General features: G+C 37.0%; 2 protein-coding genes across 7 annotated transcripts in view; one reads left to right on the top strand and one right to left on the bottom strand.

The window, feature by feature from the left end:
* Positions 1 to 1,301: 1,301 nt before the first annotated feature.
* Positions 1,302 to 10,527, top strand: dipk2b (divergent protein kinase domain 2B). Its single transcript, XM_048193397.1, has 5 exons — positions 1,302 to 1,646; positions 2,933 to 3,197; positions 6,992 to 7,165; positions 7,541 to 7,829; positions 10,044 to 10,527. The coding sequence occupies exons 1-5, from the start codon at positions 1,465 to 1,467 to the stop codon at positions 10,388 to 10,390; spliced, it is 1,257 nt and encodes a 418-aa protein (XP_048049354.1). The 5' UTR covers positions 1,302 to 1,464; the 3' UTR covers positions 10,391 to 10,527.
* A 1,810-nt stretch (positions 10,528 to 12,337) lies between these two features.
* kdm6a (lysine (K)-specific demethylase 6A) overlaps positions 12,338 to 23,451 on the bottom strand; it is a 62,898-nt gene continuing 51,784 nt past the window's right edge. For all 6 annotated transcript variants that reach the window (XM_048193390.1, XM_048193392.1, XM_048193388.1 and 3 more), the window contains 12 exons: positions 19,840 to 19,969; positions 19,463 to 19,568; positions 17,737 to 17,942; positions 16,795 to 16,856; positions 16,633 to 16,707; positions 15,617 to 15,765; positions 15,388 to 15,502; positions 15,085 to 15,272; positions 14,276 to 14,417; positions 14,023 to 14,149; positions 13,432 to 13,602; positions 12,338 to 13,322 (listed from right to left, as the gene is read on the bottom strand). In XM_048193390.1, coding sequence (XP_048049347.1) covers positions 13,290 to 13,322; positions 13,432 to 13,602; positions 14,023 to 14,149; positions 14,276 to 14,417; positions 15,085 to 15,272; positions 15,388 to 15,502; positions 15,617 to 15,765; positions 16,633 to 16,707; positions 16,795 to 16,856; positions 17,737 to 17,942; positions 19,463 to 19,568; positions 19,840 to 19,969 — 1,504 coding nt within the window. In that variant the 3' untranslated portion in view covers positions 12,338 to 13,289. The remainder of the gene's footprint in view (positions 13,323 to 13,431; positions 13,603 to 14,022; positions 14,150 to 14,275; positions 14,418 to 15,084; positions 15,273 to 15,387; positions 15,503 to 15,616; positions 15,766 to 16,632; positions 16,708 to 16,794; positions 16,857 to 17,736; positions 17,943 to 19,462; positions 19,569 to 19,839; positions 19,970 to 23,451) is intronic.

The following is a 23,451-nucleotide window of genomic DNA, read 5'->3' as shown; positions in this document are numbered from 1 at the left end:
GGAATGGTGCTATAGGTAGCCTATAAGTGAACTGCAAATCACTGGACCGTCAGTTAAATGACTGTAATGAATAGCATCATTCAGTACGCACAATTAGAAACAAATCCCGAAAATGGAAAAGCAAAAAACTAAAAGTAGCCCAGGTCAATAGCTAAACTATTTTACAACGTAGCCTATTGTCTAATACATTATTTATTTTGATAGGGCAATAAACAATATCACCGCCATTCATAAAAAAGTATTTTTTTTTTCAGAAAATGATTCATCGTTGACACACAGACTTGAATAAGAGACTGTTAAATGTACTCCGCTTCCTACAATAATTTAACCATGTTTTCCTGTGGTCGGATGAGTAGACCAAAGAAAACTTCCAGAATTTACTCCCACATATTGATATTTTCCTTTTATCTTAAATAATCTCTCGTGTTCTCCAGCTGTGAATCAGCGCAATTAAATACACAAGCAGTTTTAACATGCACTATGAATCACGCGCGTGACTAACGCGACAGGAATAAACTTTAATTCTTTCACTTTCAAATGCTGTCTTTTAAGTCTCACGACTGACATCTATTGCCCGCTTTGTGTCACAGTTTCTCCGAAGAAAAGGTGCAATAGGCTATTGGCTGGGCTTTTTTTTATATAGACCATTTGACCAACGATAAACCTTTGCTCTGGTCACTTTGCATATTTTATCCCACTCATATGTAGTTGGAGTGGTTAGAAGAAGTAAATTAATTCACCTGTCAAACAAATTCATGAGAATTCAAGTGTCATTTTATTGTTTCAAATTATGATTCCTTTGTACTGAGAAAAAAGCACTGCAGACATTAAATATTTGCTTCTCTTGAATTTGTTCTAGATCACGTGATGTTATTGTTCCCTGGAAGCCTGTCTGAAAACTTTTCTTAGTAGTAGCCTACCTTACAAAAACACTGTCTGTCATACTGCAGAAATAGTAAGCTTAAGTATAGTCCAACAACACTCAGTTAAGCTTCATTATTTAAATATTAACAAAATTATGTCTTGCAATATTTTTTGATGTTATTATTTTTAACGTTTTTTTCTTCTCACATCAATTTCTGTTAACGTTATAATGTAATCTGTAAAATGTAATATTGGATTAATCAAGTTGTGCTGGTACAATCGATAATATAGGCTACATAAAATGGATTAAAATCACAATTTCAGAAGAACTCAGTGAGTGTGACAGGGTTTGTATGTACAGCGTTGAAATTAGGCTGTATGCAGGAGGAAGTATCACCATGACGACAAGGGTTATCTTTGTTCTCCATGTGCTTCCTGTCTAAGTAAAGAGTTTGGTGGGGATATAACAGATACGGTTAACACTGAAGAGGTGCCAGTTGATTGTTTAATGTGCTGGTGTGCTCATGTTAAGGCTGCAGGGGTTTTAACCATACTGGGCTGCCACTATGGTGCTGTGATTCTGGGGTTTATGATATAGTGATGGCAGGGATATGGTCAGAGGTCTGGACGTTGTACCTCATACTGGCTCTTGGTACTCCAGACCCCTCACCAGCACCCCAAGAGAAATCCCGTGACTTCAGAAGGATCCTCCTAGGTTTGGATAAATGCAATGCCTGCATTGGAACATCCATTTGCAAGAAGTTTTTCAAGGATGAAATAAGGTAAACTTGGATATTTCCAATTTATGCAGAGAATACATTTCTGTCAAGTTAAAAAAAAAAAAATGTTTGAGATATTCATACTAGAGTATTAAAGGATCCTTGGAACAAAGTATCCAAATGTCCAAGAGTGTAGCCATCATTTCAGAAGTGACGGGGACAGAAATGTCAAGTGTAATACCATTTTTTTCTGACTTTTGTCTAATAGACAGGTTTTATTTTTTCTTATATCTTGCTTTTAATTGGCCAAGAAATCAAATACACTGCTAAATAATAATGACTAATGTGTATAATATTTTCCTATTATTTCCTTATGACAATTTAATGATTGGTTTTTGTACTGCAAACACGTTTGCATTAAGTCATCATGGAATTTATACAATGAAAAAAAAACATCACGGAATAAGGCAGGAAATTTTATAGTTTCTAAAGGCTATGTCAAATAGCACTGCATTATTTATTTACTTTATTGTTATGAAAATACCCCAAGGTGGCTTGACAAACTCATAAAAACATATATTTTCACAATCATGTGTTTATTGTCTTCACGTTTCATCAGGTAAAACATTTCTGCTTTTTATTCAGCTACAGCAACAGCTGGATGCCTTTGACCATATAAGGGATTTCCTGGAATGTCATAAGTGTAATGACTTCTATGAGTCTCACTTGTGGACGTTCTGCACTAGGGCGCCCTCTGGCTTCCAGTATGAATAAAACAAACATTACATGAGAGTGTTTTGCACTCCATAATATTCACATCCCCTTGTTTTGGATAAGAATAAAATGGTCAGGCATAGCCTAGACTATCTTGTCTCTTTGAATTTAAATCTAGATTTATTCACATTGGCCCAAAACCTCTATGTGAACACATTTCCCCCGAAAAAAAATTATACGCCTATACAAATGTCCAAATACAAATATTTTCATTGAAGCAAAGATGTTCTGTTATGTAGCTCATCTGATTTTAAAAAGTAAAATCAGTTGCATATCCTCACTGATCTAATATAGGCCTAATATACTGTATTAAGGTACAAAACTCAATTTGCAAGAGAAAACATACTTCATCAAATTTCTCTATTTCTGCTTGTATATGAGTATATAAAAGTACTGAGGCAAAAAAAGGGGCATTGAACGCCTATTGGAAAATAAAACAGCACTAGAAAGGTACCTTTTCCAACAACAAAACTGTCTGCAAAATGTGCAGTTTGATCTAATCATTGATCTAAATGAGCATGAGCAGTAAAACCAAAAACAGGAAGCTAACATGGACACTGATTATTTCACCGCAGGTTTGAAAGATGGCTGACGGCTCAGTCTAATCTCTCCTCAGCAGATGTGCGCTCATATGAGGGAAACTATACAGACAGCACAGCGGGCTGGAGACCTGTGGTGCTGTCCCAATTGATGTCTCCTCACCTGCACGAGATATCAGACAATAGCATTTGCACCTCAGCAGGCAAAGGGAAATCCTGCAGCATTGAAGCCGTCCTCAGGGCCACTTCACGCTTCCAAAGTTGGGTTCGCTCCAACATACTGCTTCCCAGCATGGTGAAGGTCTGCATTTGGTCTCTGTATTCTGATGTCTATTTGAGGTCAGCAGTGGCTCAGAATTTAAGGTCTAAACAATTAAATTTCAAAGCGTTATTAATTTGAAAACTAGGAGGTGCCAATTTAGCACTTATAAGGTGTTTTTTTTTTCCATTGTTAATGTTTATTAAAGAAAAGCTTTGGTGAGGATGAAGGTAACAAGTGTACTTTTGTCTTTGTATATAAACTTTAAACAGACAGACAGACAAAATATGTTTTAGAGGTGTTTCTCCAACTTTTGGCACATTTATGTTCCAGATTTCAACTTTATTCTTTTTAATAAATGAAGGTCACATTAAAACTGTCTTGGAAACTTTTTTAATTGGCTCTTTATGTATAGATTTTATGGTTGTACCCTTGTCTCAGACTCAGATTAGTCTAAACCAAAAATATAGCATGGTGTTTTATGGTGTAATATGGTGTTTAAAATGAGGAGGCAAAGTCCTAAAATGTTATATATATATAACGCTATATATATAAAATGAATGCCCCTGTTACACTTAATTTTCCTGATTAAACATTACATAAAAAAAGAGTACCAAGTACAATTCTATTTTGTATTTTTACACTATGTAATGATCTATTTATTAAAACCAAGTATAACTTTCATCAAGTTAATGTTTTCAAGCATTATGAGATTCATTCCAAAATAATAACTAAAGGCAGTAACAATTTTACTAATGTTCAGCTTCTCATTTTAATAGTTACCTTATTTTCAGCAGTCATCAAGCTTGTACGAACTGTCACAGACAAAGCTGTAGGCCAACCTTTAATTTCACCAAGCTGATTGCTCACTAAAACCCCCACAGTCATCATGTTTTCAGGCCACTTCAAGTTTGGCTTTGACAACATAAAGCAGTGATATCTGTGGCTGAGTTGTTTACTAACTTTTTAATTAGTCTTCCATTAACGGCATCATCTCGCCTTCGATTCAGGCCGATTCAAGAACACGAACGGAAACAAGAGGCGGGGTTTATCGCACAAATCAATCATATCCAATAATAACCAATCATATCCAATCATAACCAATCATAACACGATGGGGGAATTGCCTCCTCTCACGTGACTTTCCCTCATTTATTTTAAATTTCCCCACTAAACCCACTTATGACCACTGCCAGGTGAATTGAATAACACTGATTATCTCTTCATCAGAGCATCTGGGATATATTAGGCAGCAAGTGAACATTTTGTCCTGAAAGTTGATGTGTTAGAAGCAGGAAAAATGGGCAAGCGTAAGGATTTGAGCGAGTTTGACAAGGGCCAAATTGTGATGGCTAGACGACTGGGTCAGAGCGTCTCTAAAACTGCAGCTCTTGTGGGGTGTTCCCAGTCTGCAGTGGTCAGTATCTATCAAAAGTGGTCCAAGGAAGGAACAGTGGTGAACCGGCGACAGGGTCATGGGCGGCCAAGGCTCATTGATGCACGAGGGGAACGAAGGCTGGCCTGTGTGGTCCGATCCAACAGACGAACTCAAATTGCTCAAGAAGTTAATGCTTGTTCTGATAGAAAGGTGTCAGAATACACAGTGCATAACAGTTTGTTGCGTATGGGACTGCATAGCTGCAGACCAGTCAGGGTGCCCATGCTGACCCCTGTCCACCGCTGAAAGCAGCAACAGTGGGCACGTGAGCATCAGAACTGGACCACGGAGCAATGGAAGAAGGTGAATCACGTTTTGTTTTATATCACGTGGATGGCCAGGTGTGTGTGTGTCGCTTACCTGGGGAACACATGGCACCAGGATGCTATGGGAAGAAGGCAAGCCGGCGGAGGCAGTGTGATGCTTTGGTCAATGTTCTGCTGGGAATCCTTGGGTCCTGACATCCATGTGGATGTTACTTTGACATGTAAAACCTATATAAGCATTGTTGCAGACCATGTATACCCTTTCATGGAAGCGGTATTCCCTGGTGGCTGTGACCTCTTTTAGCAGGATAATGCGCCCTGCTCCTCAAACCATTCCTGAACCAGTTTGAGGTGCCTCCAAATTCCCCAGATCTCAATCCAATCGAGCATCTGTGGGATCTGCTGAACAAATAAGTCCGATCCATGGAGGCTCCACCTCGCAACTTGCAGGACTTAAAGGATCTGCTGCTAACATCTTGGTGCAGATACCACAGCACAACCTCAGGGGTCTAGTGGAGTTCATGCTTCGACAGGTTAGGGCTGTTCTGGCAGCAAAGAGGGGACCAACACAATATTAGGAAGGTGGTCATAATGTTATGCCTGATCAGTATGTTATATATATATATATATATAGTGGCGGGGTGAAGAAACACACGACAAGTGGGTTGCGGTGAAAGTCCCCGGAGTGTGGATTTTATTAAGAAAACTCAGTGTAGGTTGTGCAGTAAGGTGACGTGGTGTTCCTTCAATCTCCGTGGCTGTGAGAAGGTGTCCCCTGGGGTGCTCCTGTGGTTGGGCAGACCGGTCACACGCTTGACTCTGGAAACGGGAGAATAGACAAGGGTTAGTTGCACGTCTCATGGAGAGTAGTTCTCACCATGTTGCAAGCGCGTGCTGCTTTTATAGGGAGCGGCAGATTTGGAACACCTGTGACCGGTCTGCTGGTGATGAGGGTGAACAGGTGATTCCTCTTTGTTCCCAGGGCGACGCTGATGAGTGCTCGGGACACGCGTCACAAAATATATATTATACTTAAAAAAATTATATATATATACATACAGTTGTGCTCAAAATTATTCATACCCTTGGTAAATATGATCAAAGAAGGCTGTGCATCATTAATCTTTTTGATCTTTTATTTTAAAAGATTTATTTTTTATTTATTGATGGAAAAATCTCATTATGAAATAAATTATTTTCTCTAATACACATTACTCACAATTAATCATACTCTTTTATTCAATAGCCTACTTTTTGCAACCTCCTTTTGCCAAGATAACAGCTCTGGGTCTTCACCTATAGTGCCTGATGAGTTTGGAAAACACCTGACAAGTTCACCGTTAACTGGTGAACTTGTCAGGTGTTTTGTCAGCCTTCCACTCATTTTCTTTAGTGTTCAGGTCAGGGGACTGGGATGGCCATGGCAGAAGCTTGGTTTTGTGCTCAATGACCCATTTTTGTTTTGGTTTTGATGTTTGTTTTGGATCATTGTCCTGTTGGAAGATCCAACCTTGGCCCATTATATGATGTCTACCAGGGACAGTCAGGTTTTGATTTTTTTATCTGTTGGCAATTGTTAGAATCCATAATGCCATGTGAACAAGATGTCCAGGATTTCCAGCCGAAAATTAGGCCCATAACATTAAAGATACAGCAGTTTATTTAATTGTACATTGTGGGGTACTTTTTATCCCTGTGTGCACCACACCCATCTTGAGTGTTTGCTGACAAAAAACTCTTTTTTTGTTTCATCCTGTTTGAAGTTCCAGTAGTGTCAGTTACTTTTCAAATGTTCTATGGTCAGATTAAACCTTTCAGTTATGCTGCCATTTTGCTTATTCAAAAAATGTTAAAATGTTCTTCACCACAGAAATTTTATATGGATAGATAGATAGATAGATAGATAGATAGATAGATAGATAGATAGATAGATAGATAGATAGATAGATAGATAGATAGATAGATAGATAGATAGATAGATAGATAGATAGATAGATAGATAGATAGATAGATAGATAAAATGTAAAAAGTGTTTCCGTTCACAAAGTCTACAGTGTCAAACAAGCCCAATCTTATATGTCACATTTGACTGCTTATAATGAGTATAATTTATCAGAACTCTTTCTCTATAGGGTCTGGTCACCCCGATGCTGCGCTGCCCATCTCAGAGGTTGCTGGACCGCATTGTGCGACGCTACTTCGAAGTGACTGATGTGGGCAGCATGCAGATGAAGCACTTCAGTGAAAAGGACAAACTCAGACTTCTTTACACTCTGGCTGTTAATCAACAACCCCTTATACTGCAGGTATAATGATAAGTGGGCCAACATGATTAGCATGGCTCATGATTTTGAGCATGGTGCTAGCAACATCATGGGTTCGATTCCCAGGGAATGCTGATCTGATCAAAATACATACTTTAAAAATGCAATGCAAATCGATTTGGATAAAAGCAGAAATCGGAATGTAAACATGATTATTTCATAGAATTTAGTGAGCACAGCCTTTCAAGGGAAAGGGGCAGCATCTGAGACCTTTCAATAACATTGTTTCCAAACACAGGAAGAGGGGCTGTCTACCTCTATATATAAAGAAAATGAGAAATAACACACATTGGCAGTGCCCGCTCAAGATCCCTCGCTTCCTGTTTTGAGCCCTACTTTTTACTTTTCTGCCTACAGATGTTTCCAGGCACTGAGGGCTGGCCCTTCCTCCGCTACCACGGCTCCTGTGGAAGGATGATGGTGTGTGCAGGGAGCAGACCCCTCAGGAGCCTGTTTTCCTCTCCATTAGAGCGCCGCGCAGACATCGCCTACCAGCTCCTTCACATCACCCAGAGCCTGAGCTCCAACAGCCTCCAGTTCAGCCTCTTTTACACCAGTGTCTCAGAGGACATGTTTGGCACCTTGGATGATAGCAGGCTCTTCATTGTGGATGCCAGTACCATAGGGATCATTGACTTGCAGGAAGGTCAGTTTTCAGTTACAGGTTACCTGTAAATAGCTTTCTGCGGTAAAATATTCCTTTTACCATGTACACAGACGAACCTAATGAAAAAAGAGCTGTCTGCCACTTGGAATAAGCTTTCCACCAATAAGGCAAACAAAAACTACATATTCCTTCAAACAGTTTTGTAAATATGTGCATATGAATAGGTTTATTTTATTCTTACTAGCGCTTTATATTTATATATGAATGCTTTTTTTTTTATTTGCTGGGTTTCACTTTATACACAAACATTCAAAAGTTTGGGGGCAGTAAGATTTTTCTTTTTTAAACAAATTAATACTTTTATTCAGACACACTGAATTGATCAAAAATAAAAGTAAATAAATGTATACTGGTACAAAGCATTCACAAAAATGTGTCAGTTTTCACAAAAATACTTTCAACATTGATTGATTATAAGAAATGTTTCTTTAGCACCAGATCAGCATATATATATATATATATATATATATATATATATATATATACCGCGTTCCAAATTATTATGCAAGTAAACATTAAGATTTTAGTTTTTCTAAGAAAATGTTTGTTTGTTTGTTTATTTATCCATGTCTTTTTAGATAACTGGTATCAATCTCAGACAAAATAATTTGCCAGGTCTATGGAAACCCTACTTAGATTATTAAGCAAGTCACAGTTCTCATGCAATATGAGGAGGAAGAAAGATCTTTCTGAAGATGAAAAGCATGAAATGGTCCAATGTTGTGCAAAAGGCATGAAAACAACAAATATTGTGTGAAAACTGAATCAAATTATCAGAAGATTATCAAATTATCATAAGATTTGTGAGTGATTTAGAGCACAGCAAAACTCGGTCAGATAAAGGCTTATTAATGAAAATTAAAAGGGCAGCTATAAAAAAGCCAGTGTTGAGCAGCAAACAGGTATTTGAAGCTGCTGGTGTCTCTGGAGTCTCAAGAAGCTCTCCATGCAGGCTGGCAGTTGTGCGTAAAGATGCATTTCAGCCACTCCAAACCAAACCTCACAAAGAGAAACATTTACAGTGGGTGTAGAAATACATTTTCAAACAGTTTTATTGCTGTGTTTCTTGCAGCACGGGATAGTGCATAGTACATTGCATTTCAGAAGGCACTTCCCAATATTCCAGCCCAAAACATCACCCACCAGCTCCTTGCTGATGTCGCAGTCTTGTTGGAACGTGGTGGCCATTCACCAACCATCCAGAAATCCATCCATTGTAGTACGGCATTAGTCAGTGAATAAAACTATTTAAAAATGAGTCTGAGTATGTATTTCTAAACCCACTGTTTCTATTTGTGAGGTTTGGTTAGTGGTAGCTAAAATGCATCTTTACGCACAACTGCCAGCCTGCATGGAGAGCTTCTTGAGACTCCAGAGACACCAGAAACTTCAAATACCAGTTTTCTGCTCAACACTGGCTTTTTTTATAGCTGCCCTTTTAATACAATTAAATTTTTTTTGACAGGAACTTTCATTAATAAGCCTTTATCTGACTGAGTTCTGCTGTGCTCTAAATCACTCACAAATCTTATAATTCGATAATCTCCATTCAGTTTTCACACAATATTAGTTGTTTTCATGTATTTTGCACAACGTTGCACCATTTCATGCTTTTCATCTTCAGAAAGATCTTTCTTCCTCCCCATATTGCATGAGAACTGTGACTTGTTTAATAATCTAAGTAGGGTTTCCACAGACCTGGCAAATTATTTTGCCTGAGATTGAAACCAGTTATCTAAAAAGACATGGATAAATAAACAAACAAACATTTTCTTAGAACAACTAAAATCTGAATGTTTATTGTACTGAAATCTTACTGATATGTCACTTGCATAATAATATGGAACGTGGTGTATACACACAGAATGACTTAATGAGAAGGATCAGGTGTCACTGAAGACTGGAATAATGGCTGCTGAAAATTCAACTTTGCAATCAGCAATAAATTACATTTTAAAATGTATCATAAAAAAGGTGAGCATATGAGACTTTTTTTCTTTTAAATTATGTAATTTTAAGTGGACCCCAGGATGATTAGCAACCATTTTGTGAAAGTTGATGGAGAATTAAAATACATAAACAGGTGTTTTTTAATCATTCATGATGCAAGCATTCTTTACTGGACAGTGATCATTCTTGATTAACCAAATCCGTTGCTGTTCTATACCTCTAATCAAATAATCCTTCTGGCAGGACATCCTCCTGATGAAGACTTGCTACCAGAACACCTTGATGTCTTCTCCTGTCTGAGCGGATCTTGTATGAGACCACCCCCATGTGAGACTGTCCGAGCCACACAGAGTTTCATCTTATTATGCAAACATGTCCTTAACAAACTGCTCATCCCTAATGATGTGCAGTCAGGCCAGCTTCCCAGAGCAGCAGTCGATGAGCTCGCCATCTGCGCAGACCAATCTCAGTCTGACCAAAGAATAATCACTGCCATCCAAAGCTTAAAAAACATTTTACAGACACTAAGGCCATGCAGCGCTCTCTATGGATACAGGTATCCTGAATGCCTCTATAGTGACAAGTTCTAGATCACAGCTATTGACAAAGGGTTAGTTCACCCCAAAATTAAAATTCTGTCATTAATCACTCACCCTCATGTCATTCCAAACCTGTAAGACTTTCGTTCATCATCAGAACACAAATGAAGATCTGTCCCTCCATAGACAGCTACGCAACTACCACTTTGACGCTTCAAAAATTCATGAAGAGATCATAAAACTAATCCATATAAATTGAGTGGTTTAGTCCAAATTTTATGAAGAGACTCAATCACATTTTATGATGAACAGATTTAATTTAAGCTTTTACTCCCATATAAACATTGATCAGCAAACCTAAACAGAAGCTCAACCGAACCTGAAAGACGTGCGAGAACAAACCTTTTGCAGCTCAAACATGCCTGCACACAAGAATGAACCTTTCTCACGTCAAGCAAACAGAAGTTTACCATAACTGATGTGTGAGTTGATGAATGTTTTTATGTGAATAAAAGACTAAATTAAATCTGTTCATCATATAAATCGATCATGTCTCTTCAAAAAAATTGGACTAAACCGCTCAATATGGATTAGTTTTAGTTTGTATTCCGAAGATGAACGAAAGTCTTACAGGTTTGGAACAACACGAGTAACTAACCATTTAAGGGATAATTCACCCCAAAATTAAGATTCTGTCATTTACCCACCCTCATGTTTACAAATCTGTATGGCATTCTTTTCTTCTATGTAACAGAATATTACTATATTATATATATATATATATATATATATATTTTTTTTTTTTTTTTTTTTTTTTTTTTCCCCACACAATGGAAGTCATTGGGCTCCCATTTTGTTTGGTGTTTCACAGAAGAAAGTCATGCAGGTTTGGAATGACATTAGGGTGAATAAATGAAAACAGAATTTTCATTTTTGGGTGGAGTATCTCTTTAAAGGATTAGTCCACTTTTAAATACACTTTTCCTGATAAATTTACTCACCCCCATGTCATCCAAGATGTTCATGTCTTTCTTTCGTCAGTCGAAAAGAAATGAAGGTTTTTACGAAAACATTCCAGGATTTTTCTCCTTACAGTGGATTTCAATGGCTACCAACAGATTGAAGGTCAAAATTACAGTTTCAGTGCAGCTTCAAGGGCTTTAAACGATACCAGACGAGGAATAAGGGTCTTATCTAGCGAATCGATCGGTCATTTTCGAAAAAAAATACAACCGTTTATGCTTTATAAACAAAATATCGCCTTGAACGTACTTTCCGCTTCCGCATTCTTCATAACGCTTATGCTGAATGTTCTACGCCTTCCCTATTCAAGTTATGGAACGAACGCGGCGCCAGTTTAATTTTTTTCCGTAACTTTAATAGGGAAGGTGTAGGATATTCAGCGTAAGCGTTATGAAGAATGCGGAAGCGGAAAGTACGCTCAAGGCGATATTTTGTTTATAAAGCATAAACGGTTGTATTTATTTCGAAAATGACCGATCGATTCGCTAGATAAGACCCTTATTCCTCGTCTGGTATCGTTTAAAGCCCTTGAAGCTGCACTGAAACTGTAATTTTGACCTTCAACCTGTTGGTAGCCATTGAAATCCACTGTAAGGAGAATAATCCTGGAATGTTTTTCTCAAAAACCTTCATTTCTTTTCGACTGACGAAAGAAAGACATGAACATCTAGGATGACATGGGGGTGAGTAAATTTATCAGGAAAAGTGTATTTAAAAGTGGACTAATCCTTTAAGGCCCATAGCTGACTGTGTAAAATTCACAGATACAACCCGAAACTGTTAGTATCTTCTAGGCACTACGAAATAAAGCACTTAAAGTTCACAAGTACAAAATGGATTGTGTAACTTCACCAGTATATATCTAATAAATAATGTTTATCTTATCAAATCATAGCCAGCAAACAATATTATGCAAAAAAAAAAAAAAAAAAAAAAAAAAATCAAAATATTATAATTCACACCTGAGACAAGGAATTTCATCACAAAAGGAGAATATTTTAATTACAAAGACAACTCTGATTAGTAACCCATAAACCATATCAATCTTCATGTTTCTGTACAATGCTTGCTAAGCAGTTTTATTCATGTATAGAAAATGTAAAAAGAGAAATGTTCAAAATGACATTACTCCATAAAATTTAATGGCAGGAACTCTGGAAAAAAATAACAGCATTCCATCAACAAATATTTTCAAGCAATAAATATTTATAAATAGTGTAAATTTACAAGATTAGAAATATAACACAAAAAAAACAAAAAACAAATTAAAGTTTATTCCTTAGTCTATGTGCAACCCATTTTTCTTTGTGACTTGGCTATCCCCCCCCCTCCCCCCAACTTAACTTTTTCTTTAAGAAAAAGAGGCAAAACTAATTTAAAATTAAAAAAAAAGAAAAAAAAAATTCACATTACAAATTTCTCTTTTTTGTTACCTCCAGAAAATGTTGAACAAAAAAGCCCAGCTACGGTAGTATTTAAGAGGAAATAAGATTCAAAGAAAATCGTGTATCAGCCCGTACATGAAGTACAGAAGAACACAAAAGGAAGGAAAAAAACAACAACAAAAAAAAATTATTAAAGCAACAGTAAAAAGGAAGAGTCAGTAGTTTTGAGTGATTTTGACATTTGTGGTATATACACAAAACCATTTTTTTCCTCAGCAATTAGTCTATTTGTAGTTTGTGTTTCAAAGAAAAGTGGGGCTGAACAAGCTGAAACAGTCCTGAAGATGGAGACGATCCCACTTCACTCCAGTGGGCCGAAACTCCATACTTGGCAAGGTTGCATAGACAAACAGCTTAGAACCAGCAGCCTCGTGGGGTTTGCTACAGAAACCAGTGGTGTGGAACTGGGTCAGGTCTCCTGAATATCAGAAAGGGATGCGTTGCGTTCCAGGGTGTTATCCGAAGAACCGTTAATGTTAACGTCAAGATGAGGACGAGGAGGGCAGGGGTGGGGCCTGTGGAGAGAGCGAGAGGACATTACCATGCTCGGTGCTTGCTACCTGGGACCATTAATCATACAGAGATTCATCTAGATGAGGTCAACATAAAGGCTTTGAGACTTACTAATGTGAAGTGGTCATACACTTGCATGATGTCCTCTATTTTGTACTGCTCTAAAACCACAAAGTTCTCAAGGTTAGGGCTGCATCTCCGAGCGCAGCCCTGGCAGTGCACCACGTACGTCTTCCGTGAGTTGCTCTCACTGGTGACAAACAGCAGATCAAAGACCTCAACCTGGGAAAGCAATGGAACAGATCAATTAACTAAAAAGAAAAAAAAGAAAAGACCCAAATCAAATGAAAATGGGAAAGTAGGAGAATTGAAATGAACTAAAATATAAAAAAATTCCTAACTGTTTTTAACTAGAAAAGTCAAGTATCAAGACAAAGTTTAATCGACATGAACTGTAACGTTCACCTATTGAAATTTAGATTCAGTTTACATTAGGGCTGGGCAATGACTCAAATTTCACGATTTGATTAGATTGATTAACAAGCTTGCGATCCGATTTCATTTTTCAATTACATAATTATAAACGTTTGCCAAAACATCTGAGTTTCTTTAGAAGTAAAACAGTTTCACTTAGTCTACCTTTACATATTATTCAAAACATAAACATTTAAAATCTAGAAAACATTAATAAATAATACCCACCTCACAGATGCTACAGTAGTGAGCAGGTTCGTCCTTGGTCCTTCCATGCCAAACTAGCTCTTTGCCAGCAGCTATAAGAGCCTCCCTCAGCATCTGACACTGCTTTAGTGTCCTCAACAAACAGTACCTGAGGAGGAAGAACAAACTACAGTTAACATTTCCATTAAGCTGCTTGAGATTTCAGTCACAATAAACTGCATCATCGGGACCACTAAAAGAACCACAACTGTAAAATGTGGTGAAGTAGACTCACTTGATCATCTCAAAGAGCTTGTGGTCTGACACTTTGATGTTCCTGGCCATGTTCCAAGAAAGGTGAATCATGGGAACGATGGATTTGACACACTGGAGTTTGTTCCACTCGTAGCGTTCCACAGCTAATTTGTACTGATGCACTGCAGAAAGATGGATAACAATTAAGATCATTTGTTTAGTTAACAAATAGAACACTTTCTTCAAAATTTATATGCATATCTGTTCTAAAACCAAGCGAGCTGCCTACCAAGACAGTATTTATTTTTTTATTTTTTTCATGGTCTTTTTAATTAAATAGAAAATATACAGAATTTAAGGCATTATAGGCACACTCCAGACTTGAAAGCTAAAATGCAGGCAGCAAAAATATTCTGCTTCATAAGATACCTAATTTCATCCAAATTTTAAGTCGGCACTGCATGTATCCTTCATTGATAAGCTGATCCCAAAATGCAAAATGTCAAGAAAAAAAGCATCCAAGATGGCAGACAAAAGCCCAGAGAAATGTTGACTATAAATATATTTCATTAACCACTTAAAAGCATGAAAAACTATTTCATCCAATATTCATGTGTTCTTGTTTAAAATAGAGTACTGCACCAAGATAAACTTTGTGTTTTACCACCATCTAAGACAAAAATCTATGATAATATATATACACACATACAATAAAAAAAATAAAAATAATAATAAAAAAAAACACCTATATAAGAAAATATTTATGTGGTATGGCTTTTATACAGCTCATTAGGTTTGAAAACAGATCTGGTGGTCCAACAGCAGTGATAAGCAACTTGACAAATTTACCAGTGAGTGGTCCTACATTCCAAGCAATGTTGTTGCACCAGCCAATAGCCTGAACCCAATGCACAGTGCCTGTATTGAGCCAGACCAGGTCACCTGGTCGCTGGATAAAGCGATACACTGGAACATTGGCCTCATACAAGTCCTCTAGATTTGGCCACCATGAGCCCATTAGGTAATTAATATTATTCCTGCATAACAAAGAACACGTTGATCAGTGAATGTGCAAGATAGGTCTAGTATATAGAGACATGCTCGTTTTAGCATAACGATTCCACAAATTCATGCATGTGTGTCTCCGCTCACCTTTCACAGAAATCATTCATGACACCCCAGTATGGCTCAGGAACGGCGAACCATTCACAATCTCCAGGGCCAATGTTAATGTTGACAGAGCAGAAGTTGTTATTTTCTTGATGACCTAAATGGGCAAAGAAACATCTTCACTTAATCACTTTCAATGTCTGTATTTGAGAGTCCTGCCTCAGTAAAAGCACAGCGAGATGTTTATGTGCTCGCGTGCCAATAAACTGACCTGGTGTCCTGCTGCCTGGGACCTTCATATAGAGCTGGACTGTGTTCATGCCGAGAATGGTATGGCCCACATGACTGAGCAGATTCCCTGCAGACACCACCCGCGCGAAGGCAGGCAGCTTACTCAACTCAGCCAGCTGCAGCTTCCACCTGCAAAGCCACAGGGTGGAGAGGTCAGATGCAATGACCTAATATGTCTTCCTGTTCCATCACAACTCTATGAGTCTGTCTGAACGCTGCAAGAGGTCTATAAAGATCCATTTAATTCTCACACAATCCTCCTTCAGACTACAACGAAACTCTCAAGAGTTTCTCGATGAAGCACTAAACCACATGAGGCATGCATTAAAGTGATTTTATTACCGTTAAAGAGTGTTAAGCACAACATGAAGCAGAGTGCCTTTTCATCATGGTAAAAATCACTGCAATTCATGAACTTAAGTGGCCTAAGAATGTTTGACCATTAGAGAATCAAAAGCGTTTAAGATTTAAGTTTTTATTGCCAGATTATAGTTATTTCAGATGACTTATCCTAGAATGCATTAAACTTGTCAAGAATTACTGTAAGGATATTTATAATGTTACAAATTATAGTAATTAGTTCTATTACAAATAAATGGCAAGTGCCAAAATGTACAAGAAATGCAAGTGTACTCAACACGCCATGAACAGAAAAAGACACTGTACTGCTGTTTCCACACTTTATGAAGCAGCACAATCATTTTCTACCAATAAGAAAAGTTTTTCATATTTAAAAACAAAAGTAATAAGAAGAAACATTTCTCAAGTACCAAATTAGCACATTATATATAATGGATTATATCACATTTACATTTAAATCTGATATTTTACAAGCAAATGTTATTTCTCCAAATACATTTTATTCAACAAGTTGTGACTTTACAATGAGTTTGGGACTTCTGATGCATACAAGCAGGTCTGCAACTTTTGTATTTCATGTTAGGTGGTTGAATAAAGAATCGCTCAGGAGAAGGAACAAAATCAGTAACCACTTACTTTTTCTCATCTGACAAGTCAATGTTCGTCCCAAATTTGATGTGCTTAAAGGGACCTCTTCTTCTCCGTAACACACTGAAACACAAATGCAGGATCCAGTCAAAGACTATGGTTCTGTCAAAAGTGCTTAAAACATTTAGGCTTTAATGGAACAAGGAATACTTTTCTGATGGAGCAGATTCTGTGTCTGAGTGGTCTTTCTGCCCTTTCTTTTCATTTTCCTCCTGTTGGATAAAAACAAAAACAAATAAACAAAAAAACAATGTGAAAAGGAACCATTAGAAACCAAAGCACCAATCATGAACTGTATCTCAGTATCAATAGAGTTCACGGTCTTTTGTGATCATATAACAGAGATAACAGAGACCAAACACTTCTTGAGTTTTTGGCCTGCCTCAGAAGCTGCTAATGCACCTCTGTCAACAATCTCAGTGAAATTAAACTCCCAAATGGCATGATAGTGACAGAAAAACTCACACACTCAAACTTTTAGCATGAGGAGGAAACGTAGATTGTTGACATACTGGCTCCAGTTCAGAGCGAACGCACAATCAAGAGCGCAAGATTCTGGGCATTATTTTCAAGTAGAATGATGAATAAATGATTATGACGACCAGGGTATCTGAAACGACTAGTTCACTTTCAAATGAAAATTACCCCAAACTTTACTCATCCACAAACCATTCTAGGTGTATATGACCACCTTCCGTATTCTACTTACGAATTAAGTGTAAAACTCTCGCAGTTCAAAAAGCTAACGCTACGTCCTACACCTTCCCTATTCAACTTACGGAAAAAGCATCGCTTCAGAAGGCCTAACCGTTTATGATGGATGGATCTGGATGGAGGCACTTTCTTCAGCTCATACTCATTGATCCCGCTCCCTGCCATTATAAAGCTCAGATGCGTCAGGATATTTATTAGTATTTCTCCGATTGTGTTCATCAGAAAGAAGAAAGTCATATACACCTGGCTTGGGGTAATTTTCATTTGAAAGTGAATTAATCCTTGAAGGCACGTCAAACTGATGACACTAATGAAATATTTATCTAATGTACATGTTTATCTAAGACTACACATTTTTTTGGAATGATGACGACTCACCCGCAACGATTCCTGGAAAGACGAGGCCTGGTACTGAGCATATCTGGCAATGGTGGTGTGAGACCGGCTGCTCTCACAACGCCACATCTTTCTGCTGCCCGTCACATCCCAATTCTCATCAGTGGGCTGAGATAACTGAGTCCTCACCTCCACCAGGTGCTCTGGGTTGGCCTCCACCAGAGTCTTGGTGGAGAACAATCCTAGGTCTGACATAAAGAAGTGGAGAGAAACCTATATATTAAATTATTTCCAGGAACATCAAAGTGTCAGATCACAAGCTCTTTGAAATTATCAAGAGAGTATACTGCAGTCTTTGAGAGGTCATAATGAAGAAGTTTAGATACGAAATTTAGCATTAATAATAATAATAATGATGTACATTTCAATTACCAAAAGGGAATTCCATTTTTAATTTATGTAAAGCCATGGTTTTGGAGAGAAAAGCCACTTTTCCACCATTGGGCCAAACCATTCTCGTTGCTTAACCATTCCATTCCGTGCCGATCCAGCCCAATTCATTTTCCACTGTGGGGCTGATAACGGCGCTCTTTGGAATGGAATACAAATGCTTCAGTTGTTTTCTTAGTAACCCAAGAGTTTACAGATGTATGGATTTAAATGCGATATAGAGGATAAGATATTTATTTTAATTTTATTATTAACTTGTTTACACATTGCACAAATAGCGATCTTTGCCAGCCACAGAGAGACCGGGCAACAGACAAGTGACGAATCCTGAGTGTTTACATCACTACACATATTCTACCAGCTTGGTTCAGCACGGTTAGACAACCATGCTAAGAATTCCACAGCGATAACGGTTTGTAATCGTGCCTTGCCGAACCAAGCTTAAGTGGAAATATAACTGTTCCCTGCGTTCCTTTCTTAGAACCGTTCGGCCCAACAGTGAAAAATCAGCTAATGTGCCATTGTTTCCATCTAATTTAAAAATGCTGCAAAAACATAGCAATAACAAGAAAAATTGGGGGGAAAAGAGACCAGACCTTTTTTTTTTTTTTCCTTAAACATGAAACATGTTTAGGTTTCAAACCCTTACACACAGATTGGGCTGTATGTAAGGAGGAAAAAAAGAAAAAAGAAAAAAAAGAGGAAAAACTACTTTTTTGCTATACAATAAAAATGCCATTTAGCATGAATGTTAAATTAGAGTACAAATTTTGTCCAAATGGCCCAAATTTTCCAAACAGCCAAATGATGAGATATACATAACAGTGTAACATGCACACGTCAGTCAGAATTAAATTTTTCCCTAACGTACTTCTACTTTCTGCAGAAAGTTGACCATTAGAGACTCTCTCAAAGGAAAATTATATATTCCCATTATGTCATTTAAGAGGTTTGCAGAGCAGGTACATAAAAAGTCCATTTAAGAAAAATCCTGCAACTGCTGTTTTTTTTCTGTGGTGGGGATGCCTTCATGTAATGACACTTTCAGCATGCAGATGGTGCTGTTGTCATTTGCAGCCAAGTCATCTTGAAATGTGTGCCAAAACTCACTGTCTGTAGCAGTGCTAGTTAAATGTCTCCCGACTGTTGTACTTCTGCAAATGACTGAGCACTCAATTTAAACAAAGGTGCTAATACACAGCAAAATCCAAAAAACAAAAAAAAACAAAAAAAAAAAAACCAGAGCTCAATGCTCACACATGTACGCAGTGCTTTGGCAAGCACTCAAATGTGCACAAGCGCTCAGAAACACACTCACCTAGCTTGAGCGCTCCAGCCAGGCCACGGATCACTGTAACGGGGTTGGCTGCGTTTGTGCAGAACTGGTGTAGCGGCGGAAAGAAAGCGTCCCTCTTGTTCTCCAACTGTCAAGGTTTTAAAAAGTAGGTTTAGGTGACAAGAAAATAACGGCGTGGAATTTAAAAAAAAAGGGTGTAATAAAGCAAGCATAAATTAAGGTTAAATAAGGTTTACTTAATTTATTTCCCATGGCAACAAAGTGCTTTCAATCAGTGCAACTGGAATTTTCTTGCCAAATACTTTGCCTTGTAAATAGCATGCCGGCAGGAATACTAGAAAGAGTTGATGAGGAGCATCCAGGCTGCACCGTGTCAGACGTCGATGATGTTTACTTACATAAATACTAGGGGTGGGAGGATTGAGCTTGTCCTTTGGCAGAGGAGGGAAGGGTGGTGGTGGTAACCGCGGAGGGGGACACTTGTCCAGTAAGATGCTGTTATTGGACACACCATTTTTCCCCAGGTTTCTGCAAAATAATTTTCATGAAATATTTATTAGCACATTTTCAGATGGCCATATAATATCATTTATAATATAATATAATATAATATAATATAATATACATGTAACACTTTACAATAAAAGGTTTCATTAGTTAACTACATTAGTTAAACAAATTTTTAACTGTACCTCTACAGCATTTATTAATCTTTGTTAATGTTATTTCAACATTTACTAATACATTGGAATAAAAAAAAAAATCCAACATGAATGAACAGCTGTATTTTTATTAACATTACAGATTAATAAATACTGTAACATGTATTGCTCATATTTAGTCATTTATTCCTTGTCTGGCATCGTTTAAAGCCCTTTAAAGCTGCACTGAAACTGTAATTTTGACCTTCAACCGTTTGGAGTCCATTGAAGTACACTATAAGGAGAATAATCCTGGAATGTTTTCATCAAAAACCTTTATTTCTTTTCGACTGAAGAAAGAAGGACATGAACATCTTGGATGACATGGGGGTGAGTAAATTATCAGGAGATTTTTATTTGAAAGTGGACTAATCCTTTAATACATTAACTAATGTTAACAAATGAAACCTTATTGTAAAACGTTACCAATAATTTTATATAATTTTAATAGAATTAAAAAATCTCATTTGATATACTGCATGTTGCAGTGGAGACAGTAATTTCTGATGTATTCCTGTCAACATGACAGGGACAAAGGGTCAGCACATGTGCTGCTGCTTTCTAGACACAGATGGAGCCACAAACCAGATCACTAGAGATGGAGGCCATCAACAGCCATTCCAGTCAAAACAAACAGTGTAGGAAATGTCCCACTTTATACAACACGGCAGAGGGTTAAAAATTCAGTAACTAAAATTTCTCTAAATAATTACAGTTGTGAGGATGGAGCATAGTTACACTGGTTTTTGTTTGGAAGAGGAACCTTGGTGCTTGTGAAAAGTTTGACACAATCCTGAAATTTTTTTCTGCTTAGTCTCTGCGTTATTGGGATTGCAGCACTTTTAATGTAATTTTTAATGATAGAATAGCTCATTTTGACATGGTGAGGCATTACACTAAAAATATTTTTTTGCAAGCAGGAATTTATTGGTTTTGCTTATTACTAGGCTCTAGATGACTTAACAAATGTATATTAAATGGACAGCAAAAACACTGGGCATTCAGGGAAAAAAAAAAAAAAAAAAAAAAAAAAAAAAGTAATTTATTGCTATGAAAGCAAAGCCAAATTTTCAGAAGCCATTACTCCAGTCTTCAGTGTCCCATAATCCTTCAGAAATCAATATAATATGTGGATTTGGTTCTCAAGAAACATTTATTATCAATATTAAAAATAGTTACATGCATAATATTTCTGAAATTGTGATACATTATTTTCCAATAAAAGAACAGCATTTATTATAAATTTTGTAACAAATTTTTCTTATTTTGTAAGATTGCCTTTACACTTTTGATCAATTTAATGCATCCTTGCCGAATAAAAGTATTAATTTTAATTAAAAAAAAAAAAAAAAAAAAAAAATACTGAATACAAACTTTTGAACTGTAATGTATATAACTACTCTATTGGCCGTATATTGAAAGCAATCACACCATCCTGGAGTCAACCACACAGCTGTACATTTAACAGACATCCCCAACATCTAGTTTTGAGCAGATATCTTCCGGGTCAGACACATCTTATTTCCGCTTCCATCAAAGCTTATACAATGACAAAATATTGCAGTTTTTTACTCAAAAAAGCAATATTTCCACTACCTTCAAAATAATAAACAGCTAAACACCATTGCAATTCTATTTAATGCATAATTCTCAACAATACATCAAATCAACCTGAACAATCATTGTACGGCAGGTTTAAACTAAATCAACTAGGATGGATTTGTATTAGACCAGGAGTTTCCAAAGTCAAAGACAGTGGGTTGCACCTAAACGGACAAATTCACACAAAAATGATGTCAACATGCCCATCTTAGAGAGTATCCTAACAAACATAGTAGGTAATGTCTTAAGAGAAAAACGAGACAGACAACGCATGTGTATCAGTGTACTGGATCTTTGAATTGTATCTTAAAATGGACAGCAGTCTAATATTACTCAAACGACAAAAGACGAAGAAATCACTCTTGACTGAATAGCTTTTGTAACAATGTTTCATCTTTATTTAATTATTCAAAGAAGTTTATATGCAGTTTTTATTTTATATTTGATTACTTTATTCAATTTATGTACCTGAAAGCTACTGTTAGATTGCTGAAAAACTTGTAAAGTAGGGCTGGACGATTATGACCTAAAATCAAAACCTTGATTAATTGAACATTTTACCTCGATTACGATTAATGAATGATTATTTTGTTTCTAGTTTTTGTTGTTTTGTTTTTTGCCCTCATAGTTCACTTACAAGGTTTGTACTGTAAATATGATTTACTATTAAAGGTGCCCTAGAATTGAAAATTAAATTTACCTCGGCATAGTTAAATAGAGTTCTGTACATGGAAATGACATACAGTGAGTCTCAAACACCATTGTTTCCTCCTTTTTATGTAAATCTAATTTGTTTAGAAGACCTTCGAAGAACAGGCGGATCTCAACATAACACCGACTGTGACGCAACAGTCGGGATCATTAATATGTACGCCCCCAACTTTTGCATATGCCAGCCCACGTTCAAGGCATTAGACAAGGCAGTATTAACATCTGGATCTGTGCACAGCTGAATCATCAGACGTTATGCAGGTAAGCAAGGACAATAGCGAAAAATGGCAGATGGAGCAATAATAACTGACATGATCCATGATATCATGATATTTTTAGTGATATTTGTGAATTGTCTTTCTAAATGTTCCGTTAGCATATTGCTAATGTACTGTTAAATGTGGTTAAAGATACCATCGTTTCTTACTGTATTCACGGAGACTGGAGCCGTAGTTATTTTCATTATTAAACACTTGCAGTCTGTATAATGCATAAACACAACTTCATTCTTTATAAATCTCTCCAACAGTGTAGCATTAGCCGTTAGCCACGGAGCACCATCAAACTCATTCAGAATCAAATGTAAACATCCAAATAAATACAATACTTACAAGATCTGATATGCTGCATGACGAACACTTTGTAAAGATCCATTTTGAGGGTTATATTAGCTGTGTGAACTTTGTTTATGCAATGTATTGTAGAGTTGCGAGCTTGGGGGCGGGGTAGCGTGAGCATTTAAAGGGGATGTGCGCTGAATCGACGCATATTTAATTATGCCCCAAAATAGGCAGTGAAAAAATTGAATAATAAAAAAAAAAATCTATGGGGTACTTGGAGCTGAAACTTCACAGACACATTCAGGGGACACCTTAGACTTACATTACATTTTGTGAAAAAGGGTTCTAGGGCACCTTTAAAGGTGGGATATTTTTTCCTATTGAAAAAGTGATCTGACATAACAGCTCACTTTCAGCAGTTATTTTTTCTATGGTT

The sequence above is a fragment of the Megalobrama amblycephala genome, linkage group LG6, assembly GCF_018812025.1.
Source record: "Megalobrama amblycephala isolate DHTTF-2021 linkage group LG6, ASM1881202v1, whole genome shotgun sequence".
Taxonomy (NCBI): Eukaryota; Metazoa; Chordata; class Actinopteri; order Cypriniformes; family Xenocyprididae; genus Megalobrama; species Megalobrama amblycephala.
The sequence above is the reverse complement of the archived record's forward strand: the minus strand, read 5'-3'. Positions and strand labels throughout refer to the sequence as shown.